The sequence below is a fragment of the Hippopotamus amphibius genome, chromosome 12 (assembly GCF_030028045.1).
Source record: "Hippopotamus amphibius kiboko isolate mHipAmp2 chromosome 12, mHipAmp2.hap2, whole genome shotgun sequence".
Classification (NCBI taxonomy): domain Eukaryota; kingdom Metazoa; phylum Chordata; class Mammalia; order Artiodactyla; family Hippopotamidae; genus Hippopotamus; species Hippopotamus amphibius.
Window position 1 is genome coordinate 39,670,296 of NC_080197.1, and position 24,661 is coordinate 39,694,956.

General features: G+C 41.0%; 1 protein-coding gene across 4 annotated transcripts in view; it reads right to left on the minus strand.

Moving 5' to 3' along the window:
* Positions 1-24,661, minus strand: part of MACROD2 (mono-ADP ribosylhydrolase 2) — a 1,919,130-nt gene that overhangs the window by 179,907 nt on the left and 1,714,562 nt on the right. For all 4 annotated transcript variants that reach the window (XM_057703765.1, XM_057703767.1, XM_057703766.1 and 1 more), the window contains exon 9: positions 11,030-11,111. In XM_057703765.1, coding sequence (XP_057559748.1) covers positions 11,030-11,111 — 82 coding nt within the window. The remainder of the gene's footprint in view (positions 1-11,029; positions 11,112-24,661) is intronic.

A 24,661-nucleotide genomic window follows, 5' to 3' on the forward strand; every position in this document is an offset into this window, starting at 1 on the left:
CTTAGTCAAGGCTTGTGTCCCCAGGTCTTTATTTGTTCTGCTGTTTATCAGCATTTGCTACACACATTGCACATTTCCCCTTTTGGAAGAGACCGATTACTTTCTCTCTGTGCCTGCTGCTTGTTCCTGTATTCAGGTTGCTTGGTTACAGCAACACTTCACTGGATTTTCATTGAAGGCAAAGGTGTTTGTAGCTTTTGAGGCCCATCAAGTGGAAACGGTTAGCACCCATTTCCTAAGAAGGCAGTCAAATCATTTATGTCACATTACAGAAAGCATGTCTTGTATAATTCTAAGCATCAATGCGATCCACACATTAAAAGAGCAAAAAAGTGCCAAGTCTGCATAAATATTCATAATTAAAGAAAATTTTGAATTCTTTCACTCCGTAGATTTTTCTATACGCTGAATGTGCCACTTGAAAGAAAACGTACAATTCAGACTGGGTCAACAGCTTTGCTTGTGTTTCTTTACTTATTCAAAGACAACTGATAGATTAGTTTACTGGTTTTGTTGTCAAAAATTTCTACACACTTAAAACAACACAAATACATTACGTTACAGTTCTGAGGGTCAGATGTTTAACGTGGACCTAACTGGGCTAAAATTGAGATGTCAGCAGGGCTCTTTTCCTTTCTGGCAGCTCTAGGGGAGAATCTGTTTCTTCAACTTTCTAGCTGTTAGAGGCCACCCACATTCCTTAGCTTGTGGCCCCCTTTTCCATCGTCAAAGCCAGCAATGCTGCATCTCTCTGAACATTCTTCCACAGTCACATCTCTCTCTGACTCTCTTCTTTCTGCCTCCCTCTCCCAGTTTTTAATGACCCTTGTGATCACAGTGGCCCACTCAGATAATCTAGGATAACATTCTTATTTTAAGATCAGCTAATCAGCAGCTTTATCAGCTAATCAGCAGCAATCTTATCTCCACTTTGCAATGTAACCTAACATATTCACAGATTCTGGGGTTGAAGGCATTTTTCCTCCTACCACACCTAGTAAATCAGGAAGCAGATGGCTTTGCATAAAAAGTATCTGAGGAGTAGAACTAAGAACAAGTCCATTTAGAAATAGTGATTTCCTATGGGATCAAGTACATAGGCTTAAAATCAATGTCTTTTTTGAGTTTTTAGTTTTCAACATCATTCTCCTGTATAAAAAGTTTCTTCTTTACTTTTTTTTAACCTCCATTCTTTCTTCATCTCCCACTCTTTTCTTCTTTCCATCTCCCGACCCCTTTTTCTGTAGATTTTCTTTCACCATCCTTTCGTCTTTACTTCTACCTTTCCTCATTGTCTTGGTTATAAAATATCTAATATCATGAAGACAAATGACAAACTAGGGAACTATTTGCAACATACATATAAAAAGATTAATAGCACTTCCTAGGTGACGACGCAGTGGTTAAGAATCCGCCTGCCAATGCAGGGGGCACGGGTTTGATCCCTGCGCTAGAAAGATCCCACATGCCACAGAGCAACTAAGCCTGTGCGCCACAATTATTGAGCCTGTGCTCTAGAGCCCGTGAGCCACAACTATTGCGCCCGTGTGTTGCAACTACTGAAGCCCATGCACCTAGAGCCCATGCTCCACAACAAGAGAAGGCACCACAATGAGGAGCCTGCACAGCACAATGAAGAGTAGCTCCCACTCACCACAACTAGATAAACCCCGTGTGCAGCAATGAAGACCCAATGCAGCCAATAAATAAATAAACAAATAAATTTATTTATTAAAAAAACAAAAAACAAAACAAAATGGATTAATAGTCTTAATACACAAACAGTTCTTACAAATCAATAAGATAAATATGAAATAGTCAATATAAATGTGCAAAAGATGATTAGCAATTTCACATAAGATATTTAGAGAGCTAATAAACAATTGAAAAAGGGATTAAGTATATTAGTAATAAAAGAAATGCACTTTGTTACCCATTAATTAGCTTATTTCATGTATAAAAGTGATAACGAGAATATACACATTGGGAAGAGTAGGGAGAAAGTACGCTCTTATATACTGCTCATGAGAATGTAAACTCAGTGCAATGGACTGTTTGTGCTCCCCCAAATTCATAAGTTGAAATCCTAGCCCCCAGTGAGATGGTATTAGGGGGTAAGACTTTGGGAGGTAATTAGATTATGAAGGTGGAGCTCTCACAAATGGGACTAGTGCCCTTATAAAAAGAACCCCAGAGACTTCTCTTTCTACCATGTGAGGACACAATGAGAAAATGGCTGTCTGCAACTCAGAGGTGGATCCCACCAGAACCTGATCATGCTGGCATCCTGATCTCACAATTCCAGCCTCCACAACTGTGAGAGAGAAACTTCTGGTGTTGATGAGCTCCTGTTTATGGTTTTCTGTTACATTAGCCTGAAAGGACTAAGATACCCAGGTTATTCAATATGAGGTGTCAATCTGTTCATATTTTTGATTCTGGGAATGGTGACCCCTGAGTACATGACACCCACCCTTAAGGCTGCAAACACAATGGCCAATTTGACAATTACTATCAGAAGCATTCTTGATTTTGCATGCATTTTGAAAAAGTAATGCCTCTTCTAGAAAAATATTCTAAAAAAATTGTGGATGTGTGCCAATGTTTACCTAGAAAGATGTTTTTCTGTAAGTGTTATTCATCAACAGGTAGAGAATAATTTGCAATGATAATTTCACAGTTCAACAATATGGTTTTGGGTAAACATTGGGTCCATTAAGATTATGTTATGGAAGAATATATAGTGACATGAAAAAATGTTCATGATTTGTGGTATGTGACACACTGCAAGTTATAAGACTGCATTTCTGGTTGTGTTCCTTTTCCATTTTAAAAGACCTGAAGGATAAAAAACAAAATCTAATTCATCTCTGAACTGTAGGATAAAAGATGCTTTGTATTTTTTTCTTTAGGATTCTCTATTTTTTACTACAAATCTGTACTACTATTGTAATGTTTTATATATATGTATATATATATTTTAAAAAGTTATATATATTTTAAAAGACGGTCACAATAATTGAAATACCTCCCTTTAAAATTATAAGAAAAAAATGCATATATTAAAATGTATGATCCTTGGTCTAGACACCTCTCTGAATATTGATTTACATTGTTATTCATTCTATTTGGAAATGTCCAATAACTGTGTGTGCATGGGACAAAACTGAAGCGTGGAAAAATTAGACAACAGGCACAAAGTCACATGGTTCTAAGTGGTTTTGACAGGAACAGAAACTGTTTCTTGTAATGACAAACCCAGTAGTTTTCCCCCTACAAACAGATGGTTTTGACTATGTACCAAACTCTTCACTAGTCATTAGTTAGGTTTTTCGAATCTTCACCACCCCTGTCACCAATGCTTTCAAGCTTGGCCTTCTGACCGTCGTGCTGACATGGCAAGAGTGAAGAAAACCTTAGCAGATCATGGCATCATGTGCTTCATTAATGCTCTTGGAAAACTGATGACTGGGGAGCAGGTAGCAAGAGGAAGGAAGAGGATATGTGGACATTCCCTGTGGCTGCAGGCACATTAGCTTTTCAGAAACTCCAGCACTATTACAACAAATACATAACGTATGGCTTTTTTTTAGCAGAAAGTTGAGCTTCATACAATTGTCCACATTTTCAGGATTGCTATGGGAAGAAGCACTGCATAGGAGAAAGGATCTGAGGTCAGAAATACCCAGCCATGTGACTTTGGGCAATTGACTGAGTTTTCTTCAGCCTTTGTTCACTACCACCCCAAGAAAAGCAGGTGATGAACCTATGCCAGTCTCTTAGTTAAGAATGAATTAATCCTTCTTAAATACAGGATTTATCATGTTACTCTCCCACTAAAAGACTTACTCTTAGGCCCAACTGCTTATTACATGGTGACGAGTGTCAACATTTCTGAGTCAAGGATTCACACACTGGATATAAGCATCTTAATTATTTCCCAGATTCTTCCATCTGAACTGCCCTTCTTCTATGTCACTTCCACAACATTTGACATCACTTCTCTGCTTCTGCTCATTGTTTTTTCTTTTTCTTGGCTGTGCTATGTGGCTTTCAGGATCTTAGTTCCCCAACCAGGGACTGAACCCCTGTCCTCAGTAGTGAAAGTGCCTAGTCCTCACCACTGGACCACCAGGGAATTCCCTGCTCCTGCTCATCCTTTAAAGCTCACTGCAAGTTTCACATTCTTCATGAAACTTAGGTTGACCACCCTGGTCCTCATATGTATTTGCCCCAGAATTCCTGGTACTATGACTATCAGTGCTGTACTTAATTATTTGCCGATAACTATCTTCCAACTGTACTGTATAATACTTGTCACTTTAGGAATCTTACAAGAACTGTATTTTCAATCTCGCAGTGATCAAAGCCTTGGACACATAGGAGGCATGGAATACTAATGGTGGATGAGAAAAACTTATAAAATGAGTGAGAAGAGGGATGAAGAAGAAGTAGGGTGAATAGAGTCATGCCTCGGTAACTGAAGGAGATTGGTTCCAAGTATCTTTGCAGATACCAAAATCCAGGGATTCTGAAGTCCTTTGTACAAAATGGTGTATTATTTGCATATAGTCTATGCTTATCCTCCCATATACTTTAAGTCATTCTCAGACTACTAATAGAATGTAAATGCTATGTAAATACTTAGTGCACAGCAAATTCAAGTTTTGCTTGTAGGGACTTTTTAAAAAATTAAAAAATTTTTCAATCTATGGTTGGTTGAATCTACAGATGTGGAACCTGTGGATATGAGGGGTTGACTGTATCTTTCTCTTCTTAGCTTTGGAAGAAGAAATTCAGGTAAAAATTTAAAAAAATCATGCCCATTTGTCAGAGGATATAATTTTAGACAAATATATTTGGAGAAATATTTTTTACTTATGATGAAAGGTTAAAAATATACAAAAAGAAGTGCTTGTCCCCTCATCTAGATCTGGTAACAATACTTATGATTTCTGGGGAAAAAATGACTTTTTACTTGAGACAGGTTAAGTAGTCTTTCAGCTTAAGTTCATGGCAGCTTTTTGTTTACTCTAATAAACACCTACTATATATTTTGAAAATATCCAGATTATGGAAGTACAGTTGAATATCAGCAATGGTCTCTGTTCTCCCCATATCTGCCTTTTCATTGGCGAGACAAGACAGGGGTTAAAAAAAGAAATCATAATATAAAAATTCAGCCAGAGCTAGGTTACAAGAGTGTATATAATTTAGACAGAAATAAATGATAGAAACACATAGTCAGGAAAATTAATGAAAGATGTATTTGTATCAATACAATTTAATGCATGTTTGGAAGACTATAAGGAGGTCGAAATAACTGCAACCTGATTGAGAAGATTCTTGGTCTATTTTGTTTATTAAATAATAGGCTTGTGTTAAAAGATATGACAGTTCTCATCAAAATCTATATTGGGGCTTTCCTTTATGGTGATTTGTGTCTAAGAAGGAAAAAAGCATGAAGCCTAAACATGTCTGCATACCCAAATAAAATAAGTTAATAACATATCTGTCAATATTTGAATAAAACCTATGCAATTTGGGCAACCACTGTGATCTATTTAAATATTTAACAGGTTGCCAAGGTAGAGTTCTCAAACTTGACTTATGCTTTGACTTTCTCATTCAAGTGGTTTTGTGTCATATCCAACAAAGAAAATCTATATTTAAGGTCAAAAATAAACTCCAGCTAAATGTATAATTCATAAACTTAGTTAAAACTCTGCACCTATTAATTTTAACTACTACTAATTTAACACTTGTCATACATGTGTTTACATGTGGGTGTACCATTTCTTAAGCTCATTTTTAAGGCACTGAATATTTTTGCAACTTTATAAAGTTAATCACTTTATACTGTATTGAGAAATTCCCCCTAAATATTAGTGGGTCAAATGGCTCATTATTTTGCTATGTCTTTCAAGAAGAGAGGGAAAATTTCAGCCTCTTTTCTATTCGATTTTCTCAAACAGTTTTTGAGTCACACTCATAAACACGAATGAAATTTTCTGTCTAAAGCAAATCTTCCTCTTAGAGACAAGTGGCAGATTTGAGATGAGCACATCTCCATCCTGGAATCATTTTCCTATTTTATCAGTTTTCTCAGCTAGTTACTATTTGAAAGATACATTTTAATTATATGTAAGTCGCATAAGTCAACATGAGTAGTGTGTATATACTATATAAATTTCCTACCTGAAAGAAAATTGGACAAATCTAATTGCTTTCTGGGTCAAAAAATAAAGAGAATATGGATACATTTTTTAGTCATAGTTATTTTTATTGTGAATCAACCAGTTGAGCTTGGATACCAGTAGGGGATTAAAGATTTCTAACATCAAAGATATTTGTTCAACACTGTAAATCAACTACAGTCCAATAAAATAATATATATGTATCAATATATGTTTGTGAGCTCACAAGATAATTGTATCAATGAACGGTCACTCACTCCATGGTCAGTGATAAATTTGAAAACTTTTAGCCAAAGAAGTAATAAGCTTTGCTTGAGGTATGTAGAGAGGATAATTGGTGAATTTGTTTGTCTTTGTTCTGTATATTAGCCTTCACCTCCACAATTATTCATTAGGTGTATAAAACCTACATAACACTTAATCACAGTTTCTGAGACTATTATGCTAGATTTCCTGGTGCAGATGACTGATACCAGGAGTGAGTTGGGGCTGGGAGAACCAGGCAGTTGGGGTAGGGGTAAGAGAGGTTAACACATAGAATTCTGTCAGCGACAGAGTGAATGGGGAGAGGGCACACCTGGAAGTCTAGACTAGGAGAGGGTCACGAACTTAGGAAGTTAGAGGTCAGGCTGAGGGCACAGGTTCCAAATCCAGCTAGACAGATAAGTTTGGGTAAGACATTAGCAGGCAAAAATCAACCCAGTCCAAAGGCAAAGTCTGTGTTGGTGGCCCGAATGGTAAGAGAGGGATAGTTACAGTAGAATAGTTTCTCAGCTTCTGGGCTGTTAACATCTGTGGCTGGAGAATTCTTTGCTGTGTGAGGCTGTCTTGTGCATTATCAGCGATTTAGCCTCATCCCTGGCATCTACCCACTAGTTGCCAGTAGCCCCTCCCTTCCTTCAGTTGTGAGAAACAAAAATGTCTCAAAATGCTTTCTGAGGAGCAAAATCACCCCTAGTCAGGAACTCCTAGGGAAAACAAGTTTGACTTTCCCTCAAGTGGGGAAGGGTGGGGGCTTGACCATGACATCGTTTAAGTTTCCAACATCAGGATCGTCTGATATCATCTCAAAGCTGTGAATCTGACATTGTTATTATGAGGAAAATCAACATTCCTAAATTCTCTATTAGGACTAGACTCCAATAAAAAGTAGACTTCCGTATGCAAGATCAGCAATTGTGTTTTTATGTTTTGTTTTTTATATTCTGTGAAAACTACACATAATAAATCCTACACACGGAAAAATCCAAACCTTTTATGTAAAGAACAAAGAGATTTCTGACTTGAATCATATAAACGTTATTTGCTGTAGGCTATGAAATTGACACACTGTAACTATAAATTATTTGCGACCAAAGTGTATGGTAATTCCATAAAGCTGCCACACCAGACTTTCAAATAATACCCCTGGAAGGAAAAAGTCCTATGTGCTTCACCCACAGAAGGATATAAAGCAGTGGAAAAAAAAAATCATCGCTAGTTTCTTTCCTCTGAGGTTCCTATCATTTCCATGATGGGCCCTATTACAGGCTAAGTGTGTCTCCCTTTGTCCCCCAGAATGTGACTATTTAGAGATAGGGTTTTAAAGAAGTAAGGAAGTTAAAATGAGTTCCCTGGCATGGACCCTGATCCAATATGACTGGTGTCCTTATAAGAAGAGGAGATTAAGACAGAGAGATATACAGAGGGAAGACCACATGAAGACACAGGACAGAGATGGCCATCTACAAGCCAACAAGAGAGGTCTCAGAATAAATCTACCCTGCCGACATTTTGATTCTGAACTTCTAGTTTCCAGAATTATGAGAAAATAAATTTCATTCAATCTGTGGTACTTTGTTATGGCAGCCCTGGTAAACTAATACAGGCATTTTCCATCTTTTTCCGTGGTCCTTTTGGCATCCTGGTGCCACTTGCCTACAGATAATACACCACATTACTTGGATGATTTGGATGGAATCTGATTTTGAAATCTATAATAAAGTACCAATTTGACTCATATTAGAAAATGTTTCATGAGGAAACATTCAGATATTAGAAGAAACAGAAGCACAGCAGATTAGAAAAGTGATGGGCATGAGATGAAACTAGGGAGACTTTCTCAACACTCCAAATGCATCCTAGGATTTGACCCCAATCTTCTCTGAAGAGGCTTTTAGCACTTGTGCAATGACAGATACCATTCTCAACTTTAAAATATAGCTCTGTTATTTCCTAGCTGTATATCTCACTTTTCTGAAGCGTGCATCATTTTCCATATCTAAAAAGTAGGGTGCCTACTTTCTTAGAGCTATCATGAAGATGAACTGATTTAGCCCATGTATCTGATGGCTGATAGAAAACAATCCAGAAGGGTTAGCTATTATTCCTAACATTAATATTAGGCAGTAGTCATGCACGTGTTATACCTTTATTGCGATCATTTCTAGTCTAACTTTTATTGTTTTCTCATTCACTTTGTTTTAGAGTCTCGATTCTGAAATTTAAAGACGTGGGATTAAAGTATCCCCAAACACAGAGATTTGGTTCCATAAAAAAAATCACTTTTTTTCTAAACTATGATCACTATTGCATTGGGAAGGGTTAAGAAGACTAGTTGGAGATACTCTGAAGTCAGTCCTGGGGGAATATATGGCAACTCAGAAAAATTATATTCCAATCAAAGGTGGTATGGTTATGAATTAACCATAAATTCAAATTATGGACAATGTATATCATCTATATTAGCAGTCACATATTCCATTAGAAGTCACCTTTATTTCATATTGCATATTGAGAATTTACAAATGGCTGATGCCTCAGCATTGCAGAAATCCTCAACAATATTGGAGGATTGTGACACTTAGTTTAAAAATGTACTTACTATTATAAATATGCAATGGAAATAATTTCATGAGCACGGCCTGATTCAGAGCACTGATGTGAAACTGAGGATGGTTTTATTATTATTTCACTTGCTTGAGTGCTAAGATGCATTTTGGATTTATTTAAAGTAGCAATTCTCAAACAATAATTTATTTGCATAGTTATTAATACATTCTAGACCACTAAAACTGTCCCATTTTTTAAAACGTGTAGTATGATTTTTGGCTTTGCGTCACTGGAAACACCTGCTGATGGATAGATTTGTTTTAATAGCAATGGATCATACTTTTACAATTATTTTTTATCGTACGTTAGAGTGAAAACAAGTTTTCATTTTAGGAGGCATAAAAATGAATATGATGTCATTATTTCCAAACATATCAAGGAATTCAAAATTTATAAAATCTTATAAATTGTGCTGTGATGTTGACATTTGCAATCGCACACCACAGCAAGTTGCATTTTTTACATGAATGGACATTTTCTTTTAAGAATACTTAAAAATGCAGAAATGCAAGAACAATCTGCTTACTGTGATTATGTAGGAAACAGAGAGGATGGAACAAGATTTGAAACAGAAAGAAGCCATGAGATTATAGAGAGAAGAATATATTAAATTCAACTCATATCAACAACTACTTATTAAACAGCTATTATGTTCTTTACACTCTGGAAAACACTGAGTTGCTTAAAAAAATGAATAAAAGTGAACCAAGGAGGGGAAGGAGGTGAAAGAGGAAAAAGAGAAAAAAGATCACAACCCTAGTCCTCTTCATCATATGGGAGTCTTTCTGGATTTATGTTATGTTCTAGTAGGGGATGCTGTAAAATCCCAAATGAAATACACTTAGCAGATTCATCTCTCAATTACAAAATTAGAGAGGACTTCAAATCCCCCAGGAGAACTTAGCCCATTTGGATCATTTGCTCAAAGTGGAACATCTCCTATAGCTTTCTATAGCTATGTGTCCTAACCCTATCTGTGGGTGGGTGGGGCATCCTCTCCATTGGGGATGGGCGTGGGGTTCTGCTAGGCTGCTGAAGAAGGTGACTGGGCACCAGAACCTTCATCCACTCCTTCCCACCTGCCAGAATCACTGGTTACATGAAAGGCCATTTCAGATGGACACGAAATCCTCCAAAAAAAAAAAAAAAAACAACAACTCTCTGAAAGGCAGGCATCAATGATACTCACGGTAGCTTGAAATTCCCAGGAAGCCACCCTTCATCATGGCTGGGGGAAGTGCTTAGGGAGCCGGGACTTAAACGGCACCATAAAAATGACAAGGTATAAATAAGCCTCAGCCATCACAGGCTGGAAGAGGGACAGTGGGGGCAATGTTCAAGTGACCCAAGTCCAGCTGATGGCACATTCAATCGATGTAAATCAATTACTCAAGGTTCTTTAATAATCCTCCTACTTTGTGAAAAGACGTGTAAAATAAGATGGAAGACTACCTTTCTCAGGTTGCCCTAGAAAGGACTGCTCTCTTCATTGCAATCTGGGTGGGGAGAACTGGGGAGAAGAGGGATGGGAGGCCAAAGCAGCTTGACGTGTGACTACACGTAGAAACGGGCTCCTGACAACTTCCAACCTGTTTAACACGGTGGGCGCAGGCGCAGGCCTGGACAACTTACAGGTGTGGGGAAGAAAGTACAGGTCGTGTAATTTAGGGCGAGAGGAAACATTTGGTCACCTCGCTTTGGATATGAGGAACTGAGACTCAAGAGATGAACTGACTTGCCCAAGACAACACAATGACCTGGTAGGAGGAAGAGGTCTAGAGCCTAGATTTCCCGTCACCTCCTTCAGATCTTAAAAACTAAGATCCACGTTGCCGGGTGTGACTGGTGTATGAAAATCACACTTGTGACGATCTTTAAGAGGCAAAATAAAGTAGTAGAATTATTAAGTGATGCCACTTTTTCAATCACCAATTTCAAAGGAAATAAATTGCTTTACTCACCTGCAAGGAAAAACTCGCTCATTTTCTTTTTGTAGATTTTGAAGTCGACTTCTAGGAAGACACAGAAGATGATCCGATCCACCTAGGGGCAAACGATAGACACTTAAAGTGAAAGGAAATACGGCAAATGCCTTCCCAGGACATGGTCTTGGAACAAAAAACAAATGGAAAATCCTCCCATAGATTTTTTGGTGCTATACTGCTAACTACATGACAGCACTGAGTGAAGTTCGTGTGTGTGTGTGTGTGTGTGTGTGTGTGTGTGTGTGTGCGTGAAAGTGTGTGTGTGCTTGTGAATGCACTCTTTATGTAAATAAACCCATGGACAATTTGGTGGAAAGATGTTATATTTTATTGACGATGTTATATATAAATCAAATAAGAAATAATAAATGACAATAAGCCACCTTGCAGCATGCTATAAATAAGATCTGAGATCCCACCAGGATACCTCTACTTTGTGTTCTATTAAACAGCCACACGAGAGGTGTACAGCAGAATGACAATAAAGTATGCCAGTAAACGGAGAGCTCTTTGTCCTACCCTTGTTAGACAAATATATTTATTAAACCTGTTAGTATTTGAACATGGCCTAAAAAGCTTCACGCCGTGTAATTTACACGTAGTCACTTGCTTTTAGCTTTACATAGTTGGAAACGCAACAGAAATAAAACATAATTAGCTGACAGTACATGAGGTCAATATAACTTTAATCAGGTAGGTTATTACTGAGTAACAAAATGCTACTTCAGAAGTAAAATGTATGCACAGTTCTTTTTCTGTTTCGGGAGCTTCTGCATGTAAGGAGTTTCTTTGAGACATTTCAAGAGTAATACGGTAAACAGAGAAGAGAGATGGGGTACACATAATAGCTCAGGGATATCTGATATTAAATCAGTGACTCAATTTTGTGTCTTGAAAACAAACACCCCTTTAGTTCCTTTATTTTAACAATGTACAAAAAGTTAAAAATTACTCCATCCATCAAACTGTAACTGGCAATTGAAGAGAACATCAGTAGGGAACGGAAGTGGGGTATGCGTGTGGCAGGACAGGAAAAAAACCAAATAGATGTCATCCACCCAACCCCTCAGCTCTCCCAGCCTGTAGAGGACAGTGTCATGTGAGCCAAGTCCCAAAGTTCCCAATAGGAGAGAAGATTTACAGGAGTGGGAGGGGACAGAGGATCAGGACACAAGGAATCACCAGGGTTCCCTGATGGAAGCCCAGAGATGTGGCTTCCTGATCCCTGCACAAGCCCAGACCCCCAGCAGGTAGATGGCCTCCTGGGCAGTCACTGGACCTCACGCAAAACCATGCAGCCCCTGTCACTGTCCCTATAGGTTGGAGAGAACACTTGACCTTCAGAAATGGAAGCACTGGGGCGCAAATAACCCTCTCTTCCTTTCCCTGTATTCACCTGAGTTTCTGGTGTCCGGTCCTGTCCGCATGGCGCTAACGTTTTCTCCAAATGTAAAAACTGTCACCATCAACTCACTCTCCAGGTGAACTGTAAATTTAGTTGCATAAATGATTAACTACCTGTGCGACACTAAGTGCTTGTCTCCACTCTCCTATGGTGTGTTTATGCCCTGTGGCTAAAGATAAAAACCATGATGTCAAGCAACAGAAACAAGCTGCAAAAGGACATACTCGCTTTGATACTATTATATGAATTTTTAAAGCACAAAGAGACAAGAGTGTAGGGATTTGTTCACAAGCACTAATACCCAGAAACATACACAGGAGTGTCACACATGAACTTCAAGATGATGATGATTTCTGGAAAGGGAGGGAAGGTAAAATGATGGACAGGTGAAGCTTTAACTGAATAGTTACTATTTTATTTATGCAGAAGGAAAAAAAATTAGAAAAATATGGCAAATGGGTAACAACTGTTAAGTATGGGAGTTGGTACATGGATATCATATTATGTTCTACACTTTCTGTATATATGAAATACATCATAATTAAAAGTCCTAACATTAAAAATAAGATTGTTACTACTCAGCCATAAAAAAGAATGAAATAATGCCATTTGCAGCAACATGGATGGAACTAGACATGATCATACTAAGTGAAGTAAGTCAGAAAGAGAAAGACAAATATCATATGATATCGCTTACATGTGGAATCTAAAATATGACACAAATGAACTTATCTATGAAACAGAAAAGATTCACAGACATAGAGAACAGACTTGTGGTCGCTGACAGAGAGGTGAGTGGAGGAGGGATGGATTGGGAGTTTGGGATTGGCAGATGCCAACTATTACATAGAGAATGGATAAACAACAAGGTCCTATTGTATAGCACAGGGAACTATAGTCAATATCCTGTGATAAACCATAATGGAAAAGAATATGATAAATAGTATACACACACACACACACACACACACACACACACACACACACACACGTATAACTGAATCATGTTTGCTGTATAGCAGAAATTAACACAACATTGTAAATTAACTATACTTCAAGAAAATAAGTTAAAAAAATAAGATTCTGTGTTAGACACACTTTACTCTCCAGCTGCACTGAACTACTTATAATTTCCAAATACTATAATTATTCTCACTTCTGTGCCTGTGATGGGTGACTTTTCCTCCAGGCTTCAAATGATCAGATTATTCCTAAATCCTCCTAATTAAGATCAAAATCAAAACAAGAAAATTTGGTTCAAAGCAGATCGAAGCAGAACAAGCTGGACAGTCTCATTTGTACTCATTTCTCCCTATTTTTATGATCACTTAATATAAATTCTGGGATTTAAAAAAAATACTTATGTTGCATGTGTGTGCATGAGTGCGTCTCGGTGGGGGAGGGGAGGGTTAGTGGTAATGTTATTCACTGTTACTAAGTGTACTTTCAGGCACTACAGACTAAATATGTATTTCTTACATACTGCAAAGAATTGTAATCCACCTTTTAGCGTTTCGGGGTTTGTTACCATGGAAATGATATGGGTCCAAAATTCAGCAGCCTGATTTATTTTTTTTCCCAGAGAGAAAATGGATGGTGAGGGAAAAGTACTTTTATTTTAAACTAATTGAGTGGCCCAGTTCCCTGCCCTTATCCTTAGGCCTAACACTGAAAACATATTGGAAGCAAGTTGAATCCAAGAATTAACCTCATTTGCCAAGTGCTTGTTATATATGCATATGTGAGTGTACGTATATACACATGGGGTTATTGCTGGATAAGAGCTCATTCAGTTCCAAAGCTCTGTGTTTATCAGTTCATCATGGGTACTGGTCACCACTTGTGGTGAACAATATTTTCCAAGATGGCATGCAAGACACCCCGTCCTTCAGGTTCCTCTTAAACAGTGATGCAGATCACCCTCGCATTGACAGGTGGGATTTATAATTCCTCCTCTTGCATCTGGGAGTGCCCGGAACTCTGGCAGAAATATGTGAGTTCTAAGTCCATGTCATGAAAGGTGATACAGTTTCTGCCTGGTCCTCTTGGGATGCTCGTTCTCGTACCTCATCATCATGCCGCGAGGCAGCAGAGACCGTGGAGAATCCCTGTGCAGAAGTCCTTACCAGCAGCCCCAGCGGGAAGTGAGTAGCCCCTAGATGACTTCAGCTCCTGGCTTTTAAGCTACTCTAGGTAATGCCACGTGGGGTGGCGAGGACCCTTGCCTGCTGAACTCCGCCCGAATTGCAGATTCGTGAGCAAAACATAGAAATACGTAGGTAGAAATCGGATATTCTTCTATCTCCTGCCAGTTTTGGATTCTTGCTTCTCCAGCTATGTGGTATTGACGCCTATCGAAAAGCGCAGACTGAATGGATCAAGTAGAAGTCAGACTGGGTGGCAGGAAGAACACAGAACGTCTAATTGCTACGTGGCTGAGAGATTGGAAATATGACTTGTGCAAAGGAGGAAGGACCTGGGTGATCCCTTCTAGCCCCAGACAGACTTCAGGAGCGTACAGAAGAATGCCTCACTATTGAGGCTTCGGAGCCTGGTTTCAATTCTCTTTCATGTTAGGAATAAATAGAACAATTTTGTACAATGGTTGTTTTGAGAGACTATTTGTTCTCTGTACTCATCCTCAGGTACTAACTGAGCACCTTCAGTGTGTGGGGCTTAGCCCAAGTGCCCGTCTCTTGCAAGAAAACTTGCATTCAGAATTGAGGGATTCTTTTCCCCTCAAGGCCAAACAATTAGTGGCAGAATCTCAAGCCTCTTAACTTCACATCTAAGCGTTCCTTCTGTCCTTCTGTGATATCACCCAGATAGAGATCCAGGGGATCGAGTTTCTCGGCTTGTCACTCACTCTGTGACACTGGACAAGCCATTGTCTCTCTGGGCCCCAGTTTTCAAGTATTTATAAGGAAAAGATTGCATTATATCATCTCTATAATTGTTCTTTCTTCTCCTTATTTTTTAATCTCAAAGTCCATCTCTGTGATAGTTTGGTATGATGTCAACTTAGTTAAGCTGAAATTACATTTCTCTGAAAAGCTCCGGCTTAGAGTTGGCCACAGAGCAACTGCCATGAGATCTGGGGGGCAGGAGTGCAGCTGCAGCCGTTACGCTGGGCAGGTGGGTGCAGGGCACCGGGTTCTGGGCCCGACGTGCACTGTTGCTCATCACTGGCCCACCTGGGTGTGAGGTGGCAGGTGGGCCCACAGCTTCTCCAGCTCCTGCTGGCACATCTGCAGCTCCGCGGCCAGGGCACTGCAGCTTTCAGGTTCCAGGCAGTGAGAGGCAGATGCATGTGGCAGTCTGTCCCTGTGGGTTCCACCTTGCTCCCTTGGCTCCCACTCTGTCCTTGCTCACTTCCATCCTACATCCAGTGTTCTTCCTGACCCCCTGCCCTGCTGACCTGCTCCAGGCCTGGTCAGATGCAGAGGCAATGACCTTCCACACACTTGTTCACCACCTCCCTCTGCTGGGCCCTACTTAGGGGCTCTTCTCTGCTCAGCCAACCATCCCCTTCTGGACATTTACTTCCTCAGTTTCTCCCACAGTTGTGTAAGTTTTAACTCCTATAATAAATCCCTTATGCCATGTCACTCATAAGGCTCCGCTTCCCTGTTTAAACCCAACGGATGTAATCTTTAATACCATTTCATTGAATATCATGGAGAAGAACAGAATGAAGGACCAAAAACAGTACTAGTGATCCTCTTTGGAGGTGTGTGACCGGTCAAAGCCACTCAGATTCCAATGACGTTCTTCAAGAAAGACTTTGGTCCTTGCCCATCTTCTTGGCGAACTTCCTAACATATGGAGGCACTCTTTGGTAGTTAAAGGAACTTTTGTACTTAAAATGACTCACTTTTTTTTTTTTTTTTAAATGTACAAGTTGTTAGTAAACTCAGATGCGTCCTCAGGTTAAAACATGATTGCAAATAATACAAAAGGCGACATTAACATTTTTAGGAATTAACAACATAGCTGTAGTCCTTGTTACAATCTTAAACTAGAACGTTATAAAGAATCGGGTGGTGCTCATCTTTGCATCTCCAGGTCTTTTGCATCACGTAGGTCCCGATGCATAAAAGGAGCTTTGTAAATATTCCAGAGTATGTGTTAAGGCAAGTAGACTTGACTAAAAGTTAAGTTTATGGCAGATATTTTTCAAGGGTGTTCAGTTCCAGAACCAAGAAATGACTTCTTTAGGAAGAACATAAGATTTGCCTTTATGTTTGCCAGAAGACCCGAGTACAGAATTACAGAGGGGTCTGGGTGCTTTTGCAAAGCAGAAAAGAGCTACATAAAGGGCATGAGTCATTTACTGTTACCAACTGCCATCTTCTCCAATGATACTATGCCAAGTACAATGGCCTCTGAGCCCAGCACTGATGTTTTCACATAGGGCACTTCTTAGTTTCACAAAAACAATGGTGCCTGTAAACTATGATGTAATAAAAGTTTTAAAAACTTTTTTAAGGTGAAAAGACTATCAAGTATTGGCAAGGATGCAGATTAACAAGAACTCTTACACACTACTTTTAGTGCAATTACTTTGGAAAATTAGTTGGCAATACCTACTAAATTAGCCAAATATGCACATATGCTATGGTCCAGCAATTTCACCCCTAGGCAGACACCCAGCAGAATACACATGTATGTTCATGAAAAGACACAAACTGCAGCGTTCATAGCAGCACTACGTGCAGTATCTCCAAATTGTAAGCTACTTAAATGCCCACAAATGGTAGAATGAATAAATGAATTCTTATCAACTCATACAGGGGATACTACAAACCAGGAATGCTGGAAAATATATAACTACACACAATAATATAAATAAAAAATATTGAGTAAAAGAATTCAGAAAAAAAAAGAGTACACACTGGACGGTTCCATTCTATAAAGTTCAAAAATGTTAGAGAAATAGGAAAAATCACCGATGGTGTTGGAAGTTAAAACAGCGAATTACTCTGGGGTCAGGGTTGGTGTAAAGGGACCGAGGGGAATTCTTGGGATCCTGGTTTTTCAATCTAGGCACTAGTTCCATAGATGTGGTTGGTTTGTGAAAAGTGATACTTAGGATCTGTGTTCTTCTCTGACTGTTATCCTTCAATAAGAATTGTGTTTTTTACAGGTTGAAAGTCTCTTGTCACAGTTGTCTTGGTCAACAATCAAAAATCTATTTTCACTGACTTAGAGGTCAAAAAAGTCCTTTAAAAACTGACCTTCTAAAGGCAATCTCTCCATATATTTCCACTGATGCCAACTGCAGCTCGCCTATCAAGGCGTAAAGGAGTAAAGATGTATTTTTTCCACCAAGATATCCATTCATCCACAGTTGGGGGTTTTATGCCCCATAAACATGATGACATAACTTCTATTAATCTTTCTCAGCATCATAGCCACTGCCCCTGAAGAGGGTTACATAGCAAAGCAGTTTGGAATATCTGTAGCCGACCTCCATTTTTCACGGCTACCAGTCCTAGGGCAGCTGACACAGCCAAGATTATCCCGTGTTCAGCGATCCTGGGAGAATGAATGGAGTCTGATGAATGCAACTTGCTTTCCCAGTGACAAACGGCAAACATTCAGAGACCTGGTGTACAGGCAAATACTGCTTTAACTGCTGGAAGTGTACATACAGCCTGATGGGCAAGGGGTTGGTGAAGTCCAGGCTTACTGACAGAGAAACCAATGGCCTCACCAGTACAGGCTTGGATACTGGGTATCTTCCTAAAACAGTGGCTGCTGCTAAAAAGTGAATTACATTCCAGGGCTTAAGGATCAACATGGCACGAGGACAGGTTTTGAGAGGGATGGAAGACCAGGGTAATTGGAGCTTGCTTGTTGCTATGGGTAAATCAAGGTTAAACAGAGTTACAAAGGGATATGGTCACTACTGATTAAAGAACAAAACCAAGAAATAGGACGCCTGGGTCCTAGCCCCTCCTCTTCCACTCAGTGGAGTAAAGCAGAACAATCTGCCCTCCCCCCGCCCCCCCGCGCCCCCCCCCCCCCCCCGTATTAGTTCTCTGTTGTTGTATAACAGGTCATTACAAACTTAGGGGCTTATTATTACCTCATAGTTTTATAATCTCACAGTTTCTGTGGGTCAAAAGTTCAGGCCCCAGAAAGTTGGGTCCTCAGTTTGGGGTCTCGGAAGCTGCAATCAGGTGTCAGCTGCACTGTAGTTCTCTCCTGAGTCCGGGGTCCTCTTACAGCCTCCTCATTCAGGTTGTTGGTGGAATCTAGTTCCCTGCAGGTCTAGGACTGAGGTTCCTGCTTTCTTGCTAGCTATTGACTAGGGGCAGATTTAGCTTCCAGAGGCCACCTGCAATTCATTGTCCTGTGGCCCTGAAAGGCAGCTCAGGACAAGGATGCTTTCTTTCTTTCAGGCCAGCAAGAGCATGTCTCTACAATCTTCTCCATCTCCAACCTATAGACTCCTTTTAAGAGCTCAGGCCCCACCAGGACACTCTTTTTAATAAGCTCAAGTGATTAAATATCTTAATTACATATACAAAAAAATCTCTTCTGCCTAATCCAGGAAGTGACCACCCCATCATATTTATAGTCATAGGGAGAAGACAGACAAGGTGTGCTCGCCAGGGGCTCAGGGGCTTGGAGGCATCTCAGACTCCCATTTTCCACAGCCAGCCACCTCTGTGGGGCCAGCTGCCCTTGTTCCAACCTGGACTTGACCACGTAGCTGCTCTGTGACCTTGAGCAGGTCACATAACCTTACTAAGCTTCAGTCTCTTCATCTCTAAAAGGGAGACATTGACCTTGTGGGGGCTGGTGTATTAGTTTTCTCTTGTTGCGTAACAAACGACCCCAAGCTTCACGGTTCAGAACAACCCCTGACCATTAGCTTAGGGTTCTGTAGGTCTGAGTCAGCCTCATGTGATTGGGTTCTCTGGCCAGCGTATCACAAGGGTGAAATCAAGGTGTCAGCTGGGTTGACTTCTCATCTGAAGGCTGTGAAGAGGAATCCTTTGCTAAGCTCCTTCTTGCTGGCAGAATTCAGCTCCTGGAGTCCACCTACATCATTTTCCAGGTGTCCACCTCCATCTTCAAAGCAGCAAAGGTGTATTAAGTTCTTCTTGATTTTGAATCTCTGATTTCCTCCGTATCTGACCTCTAGACCCAGATTTAAAGGACTCCTCTGATTAGGTCAGGCCCACCTGAATGGTCTCCCTACCTTAAGGTCAACTGATTGGGACTTTAATTACATCTGAACAATCTCTTCACAGCATATTCGAACCTAGATTATTGTTTGAATAACTGGGAGAAGGAGTGTGTACACCAGATGTTGGGCATCTCGGAAGAACCCTAGAATCCTTCTGCCACAGCTGCTGTAATGACCACTCAAGATATTCTATGTAAAGTGCTTAGCAAAGGGCCTGACATATAGTAAATGCTCATAAACATTGGTTGTTTATTTGTAAAGTTTCTATTTACAAGTTACTTGAAACACTTAGTATAGCACTGGCATGTAGATTTAATCACTGTTCATTGGCTAAGTCCTTTATTTCTATCCTGATCTTTTAAAACAGGTCAAGGAAAAGCAGGAGCCAAAGAGAGAACATTGGAGGCACTTTTTCTGACTGGCATGTGGAAAGGCCAACTTGGCTGAGGAATTCTATCTTAAAAGAAACATTTACAAAAATGGCCCATATTATATATAAATCAGTCTTTTTTTTTTTTTTTTTTTTGGTCTGACCATATCAGCCAATGAGAGAAAAGAAAAAAAGGGTAAGTTCACAGCTAAACTGCAGTAACGGAAAAGATTTCACAAGACCCTCCAGGAGTCTCGGGTCTGATATTTTAATATCGTTGTCAAATGTCACTGAATATCATTCTTCCAGTTCTTGAAGGCATTAAGTATGTCCATGCTTGTGCACGGTACCACAGAACCTAGTACTCCGATCTCTAAATTACAGAGTGGGAAAATTTTTCTCTCCGTGTTTCCAGAGATGTTTAGCAGCGCTGGAGAGCATTTGCAATCCATACACACTCAAAGGGCATCTTTGCATTTTGAAATCGCTTCTGCATGCATAAAAAGGACCCTTTATTGTTGAGGGCTTTTTGCAAACCCAGTTCATCCGTCACTACTCTGTGGCAGCACAATTCAGAGTCTTCTTGTTTTGTTTTGATAAATTGCTCTTTCCGACTTTTCTTCAACGCTCTAAGAAAAAACGGTCATGTCGCCAGAGAACCAAGAGTTATTTTGATCTGAGCTGGAGGCTCATTCATACAAGTTAATTTCCAAGCCTGTCTCGCATCGATCAAAGTGGACACCCTCGCGGATGGCACATCTGCTGTGATCCTTGAAGCTGTTCCACATGCTAAACACAGACAAGCGCTTAGGACCCACGGTTCTAAATGCTAGTGTGGAAAGCACACCCTGCCCCGCCCTGCCCTTGGAACCAAAGAAATAATCCTTGGAAATGTTGGTGGGGGGCAATGCCAGTTGAAGATAAAGAGCAGGTTCACGACCTGGGAGGGTTTGGCGGTGTGCCGCTCACATCTGCCCCTCCCTGCAGGACTAGAGCTGTCTTGATTCCCATTGATAGAGGTGCCAGTGACTGGCAGCTCTGAGAAAAGCTTCTCAGAGGACTGTCCTCTGCTGAGACGTGCACCTCACCCACGCTGAGCCTCTCTTCCCGAAGTCAGCCTGCACCCAGGGCCTGGCTCATCCAGAGGTCCAAAGGCTCAGACCCCTTCCTTCCGTTTGATGCAGTTCTACAGGACGATCCGTTATGGGCTGAATTGTGTGTTCCCTGCTCTCCTCCCCAAACTCATATCTTGAAGTCCTAACCCTCAGTACCACAGAATGTGACTGTATTTGGAGACGGAGCATTGAAAGGGGTACGTTAAAATGAGGTCATGAGGATGGGCCCTAATCCACTATGACTGGTGTCCTCGTAAGAAAAAAAGATGAGGACACAGACACACACAGAGGGAAGACCATGTGAGGACATGGGGAAGACAGTCATCTCCAGGCCAAGGAGAGAGGCCTCAGAAGAAACTGACCCAGCTGACACCCGGACCTCAGACTCCACAAAGTGTGAGGAAACAAATTCCTGCTGTTAAAACCACCCAGTCTGTGACACCTGGTGATGGCAGCCCTAGCAAGCCATTCCACCGCACCAGCTTCGGACCTCCTGGTGGGCACAACTTCTTCCCCTCCCCATCCTGCCCTCCTCAGTTGGCTCCCTCTCCCCCCAGGTACCGATCAAGAGCATGATCCCATACACCTCCTGCTTGCAAACCTCCTTCTTGGTCTGCTTCCCCGAAAACTTCACCCATGTCAACAACCCCTGTTTCTGGTAACCTGAATGATTTTCTTTTTATGCCCGCTTTCGACATCATTTCTGATGATGCAAACAGCAGGAGTCAATCACACATGAAGCCCACTGCCTAAGGTCTGTCCAACAGGTGACTACACTACACAGTCCTCATGGAGAAGCAACCATATTCTGTGCTTGCGCTGAGTGATAGGTAAGAGGCCAGGATTCACTTTGAAAGAGCATTAAGAGTCAACATGGGGACGTCCCTGGTGGTGCAGTGGTTAAGAATCCGCCTGCCAATGCAGGGGACACAGGTTCGAGCCCTGATTCAGGAAGATGTCACATGCCACAAAGCAACTAAGCCCATGCACCGCAACTACTGAGCCTGTGCTCTGGAGCCCGTGAGCCACAACTTCTGAGCCCGTGTGCCACAACTAATGAAGCCCACATGCCTAGAGCCAATGCTCCGCAACGAGGAGAAGCCACCGTAAAGAGAAGCCTGCCCACCCCACTCTCCACAACTAGAGAAAGCCCGCATGCAGCAATGAAGACCCAAAACAGCCAATAAATAAATCAATTAATTAAAAAAAAGAGTTAACGTAAACCACAAATGTCATCCAAATAAAATGACAGTAGATTCGCTGAAATGGGGCCCCATCTGACACTCACTTTTGGGACATGAGTCTTGAAGCTCTTTGTGTACTCGGTTCTGAGGATGGGAAGCCAGGCCTGTCGGCAGCTGCGCAGTGCCAGCTGCCACAAGTCAAGGTAAAGTGTGTCTTCACATGACTGAAGCCGCCCAGAGCTGAGACACTTCGGCAGATGCTATTTCTTGTTTCTAATGCCAGGTGTATCCTTTTGATTAAGAGCAATGGATTTCCTTTTGGGTAAGAGGTGGGTTACTTAGATGGGTTTTCACAAATCCGTGTGGTCTGGAGGTGTGACGGGCACTGTCCACATATCCCCTCAGATCTTAGGGGTGTGGAAGCCAGTGAATGGCCAAGCATCTGCGTTTCTTTACCTGAAGCCTTTCTTAGTGCTAAAAGATTCTGACCAAATATCCAGTAAACTGGGAGTCTGGAGAATTAACACTTTCCACCCCAGCAAGACTCAACCAATGACTGGCTGGACTTGATGCTGAAATACCTCCACTGCACCACCCCGGGCTGCGAAAGCCCAGGGTCCTCCACGGGGAGAAACTTCTGGTTGTGCAGGGTGGGAACTTGACTGCATGTCTGTCTAAACCTTTCTCACCCCTACTTTACCCACAACTAATCTACCTCCCCTTTAATCCATGTTTTAGGATCTGCTTTGGAAAGAACCTAGATGAAGAGGTGAGAAGAAAACTGGTCAAATATCAACTTAGCCTCTTAGTATTCAGTCTACAAAGGTCAATTTAACATAACTCAGCTTCTGACGCAGTTAAGGTATAGACTTCCTGCCCACACTGCCATCACTTGCATGGCGCCCTCAGCACCCTTCCAGTGAGAAGACAGCGCCAGGAATAGATCTTTTGACTCAAGGTTCTTCTTCACAATATAGTCTGTGACATGAAATTACCCTTCCGATGATGGAGCTATTGTGTACCAAGTACTCATGCCGCACTCTGTCAACCCCGCTAACCCAGCTGCAACCCCCTATTGTAGATTTCATACTTCAGCTTCCGAGAACGTTCTGTTTCTGTTCTCTTTTATTTGATTAAGAACATCTGCAGAGGTGCTTCAGCTACAAAAGTTAATAATTACTCTTTTTGTGTGTCACCGTAATTAAAAATTTCAAGGAAGAATTGTCATTCATTGCGGCTGATGAGGTTGCCCATGGTGGACGGCACTTTAGGAAGCCCACAAATCATGACCTTAAAAAATACCACGGTCAGGAGAAATAGAAACTCTCCTCAAAGCGGGGATGCCAGCCAAGTCTCGAGGTGGCTCTGAAGCCTGGGCACGATGCTCAGAGGCATGGGGGCGGCCAGAGAACCACGCACATCATCACCCGCACGTTCTCATTTCCCCAACATTTCCATTAGCATCTGACCGTCCTGCAATGCCAGTTACAGTTCAAAGGAGGCTCATTAACATAGCGTCCCCAAAGAGCATTCTGTGAGGACAAAAGCTGTTTTTCTCAAGCTGGTGTCCCTCCCACGCCCCGCAAGAAAGGATCTTTTTGTTAAAGAGACACATCCCAAAAGAACAATCACTCGAGTACTTTTCCATACATGCGTGTCTCATGCAGTAAGAAACAGCAAACCAAAGAGGTTCTATCCAAAATGCCCCTGGAGGCCTGGATGGTGGCAGCAGTTGGGTGTGTGGGTGGGCGGCATCTACGTGGTTTGTGGAGTGTACAGAAGAAGAGAGGGGAGGGAAAAGAGAGCGTTCCTTTGATGCCTCTCCTCCCAGCCACCCTCTGCCCTCTCTATCTCCTCCATCAGGCACTACCTGCTCCAAGCTGTGCATTGTTACTTTGTATTTATGTATTATATATAACATATATATAATAATATTACATATTATTTATATATATTTACGTATTTATATATATTTACGTATTTATATATATACTTTATTGACGTATAATTACTGTACAATGTTATTTAAGTTACACATGTATAATACAGGGATTCACAATGTTTATAGATTATCCTCCATTTATAGTTATTATAAAATATTGGCTATGTTTCCTGTGTTGCACAATATACCCTTATTTTATACATAATAGCTTGTACCTCTTTATCCCCTACCCTTACATTGCCCTTCCCTCTCCCCAGTGGTAGCCATTAGTTTGTTCTCTCTTTCACTCTTTTTTTTTTTTTTTGGCCCCGCCACACACCTTGCAGGATCTTAGTTCTCCAACAGGAGACTGAACCAGGGGCCTGGCAGTGAGAGTGCCAAGTCCTAACCA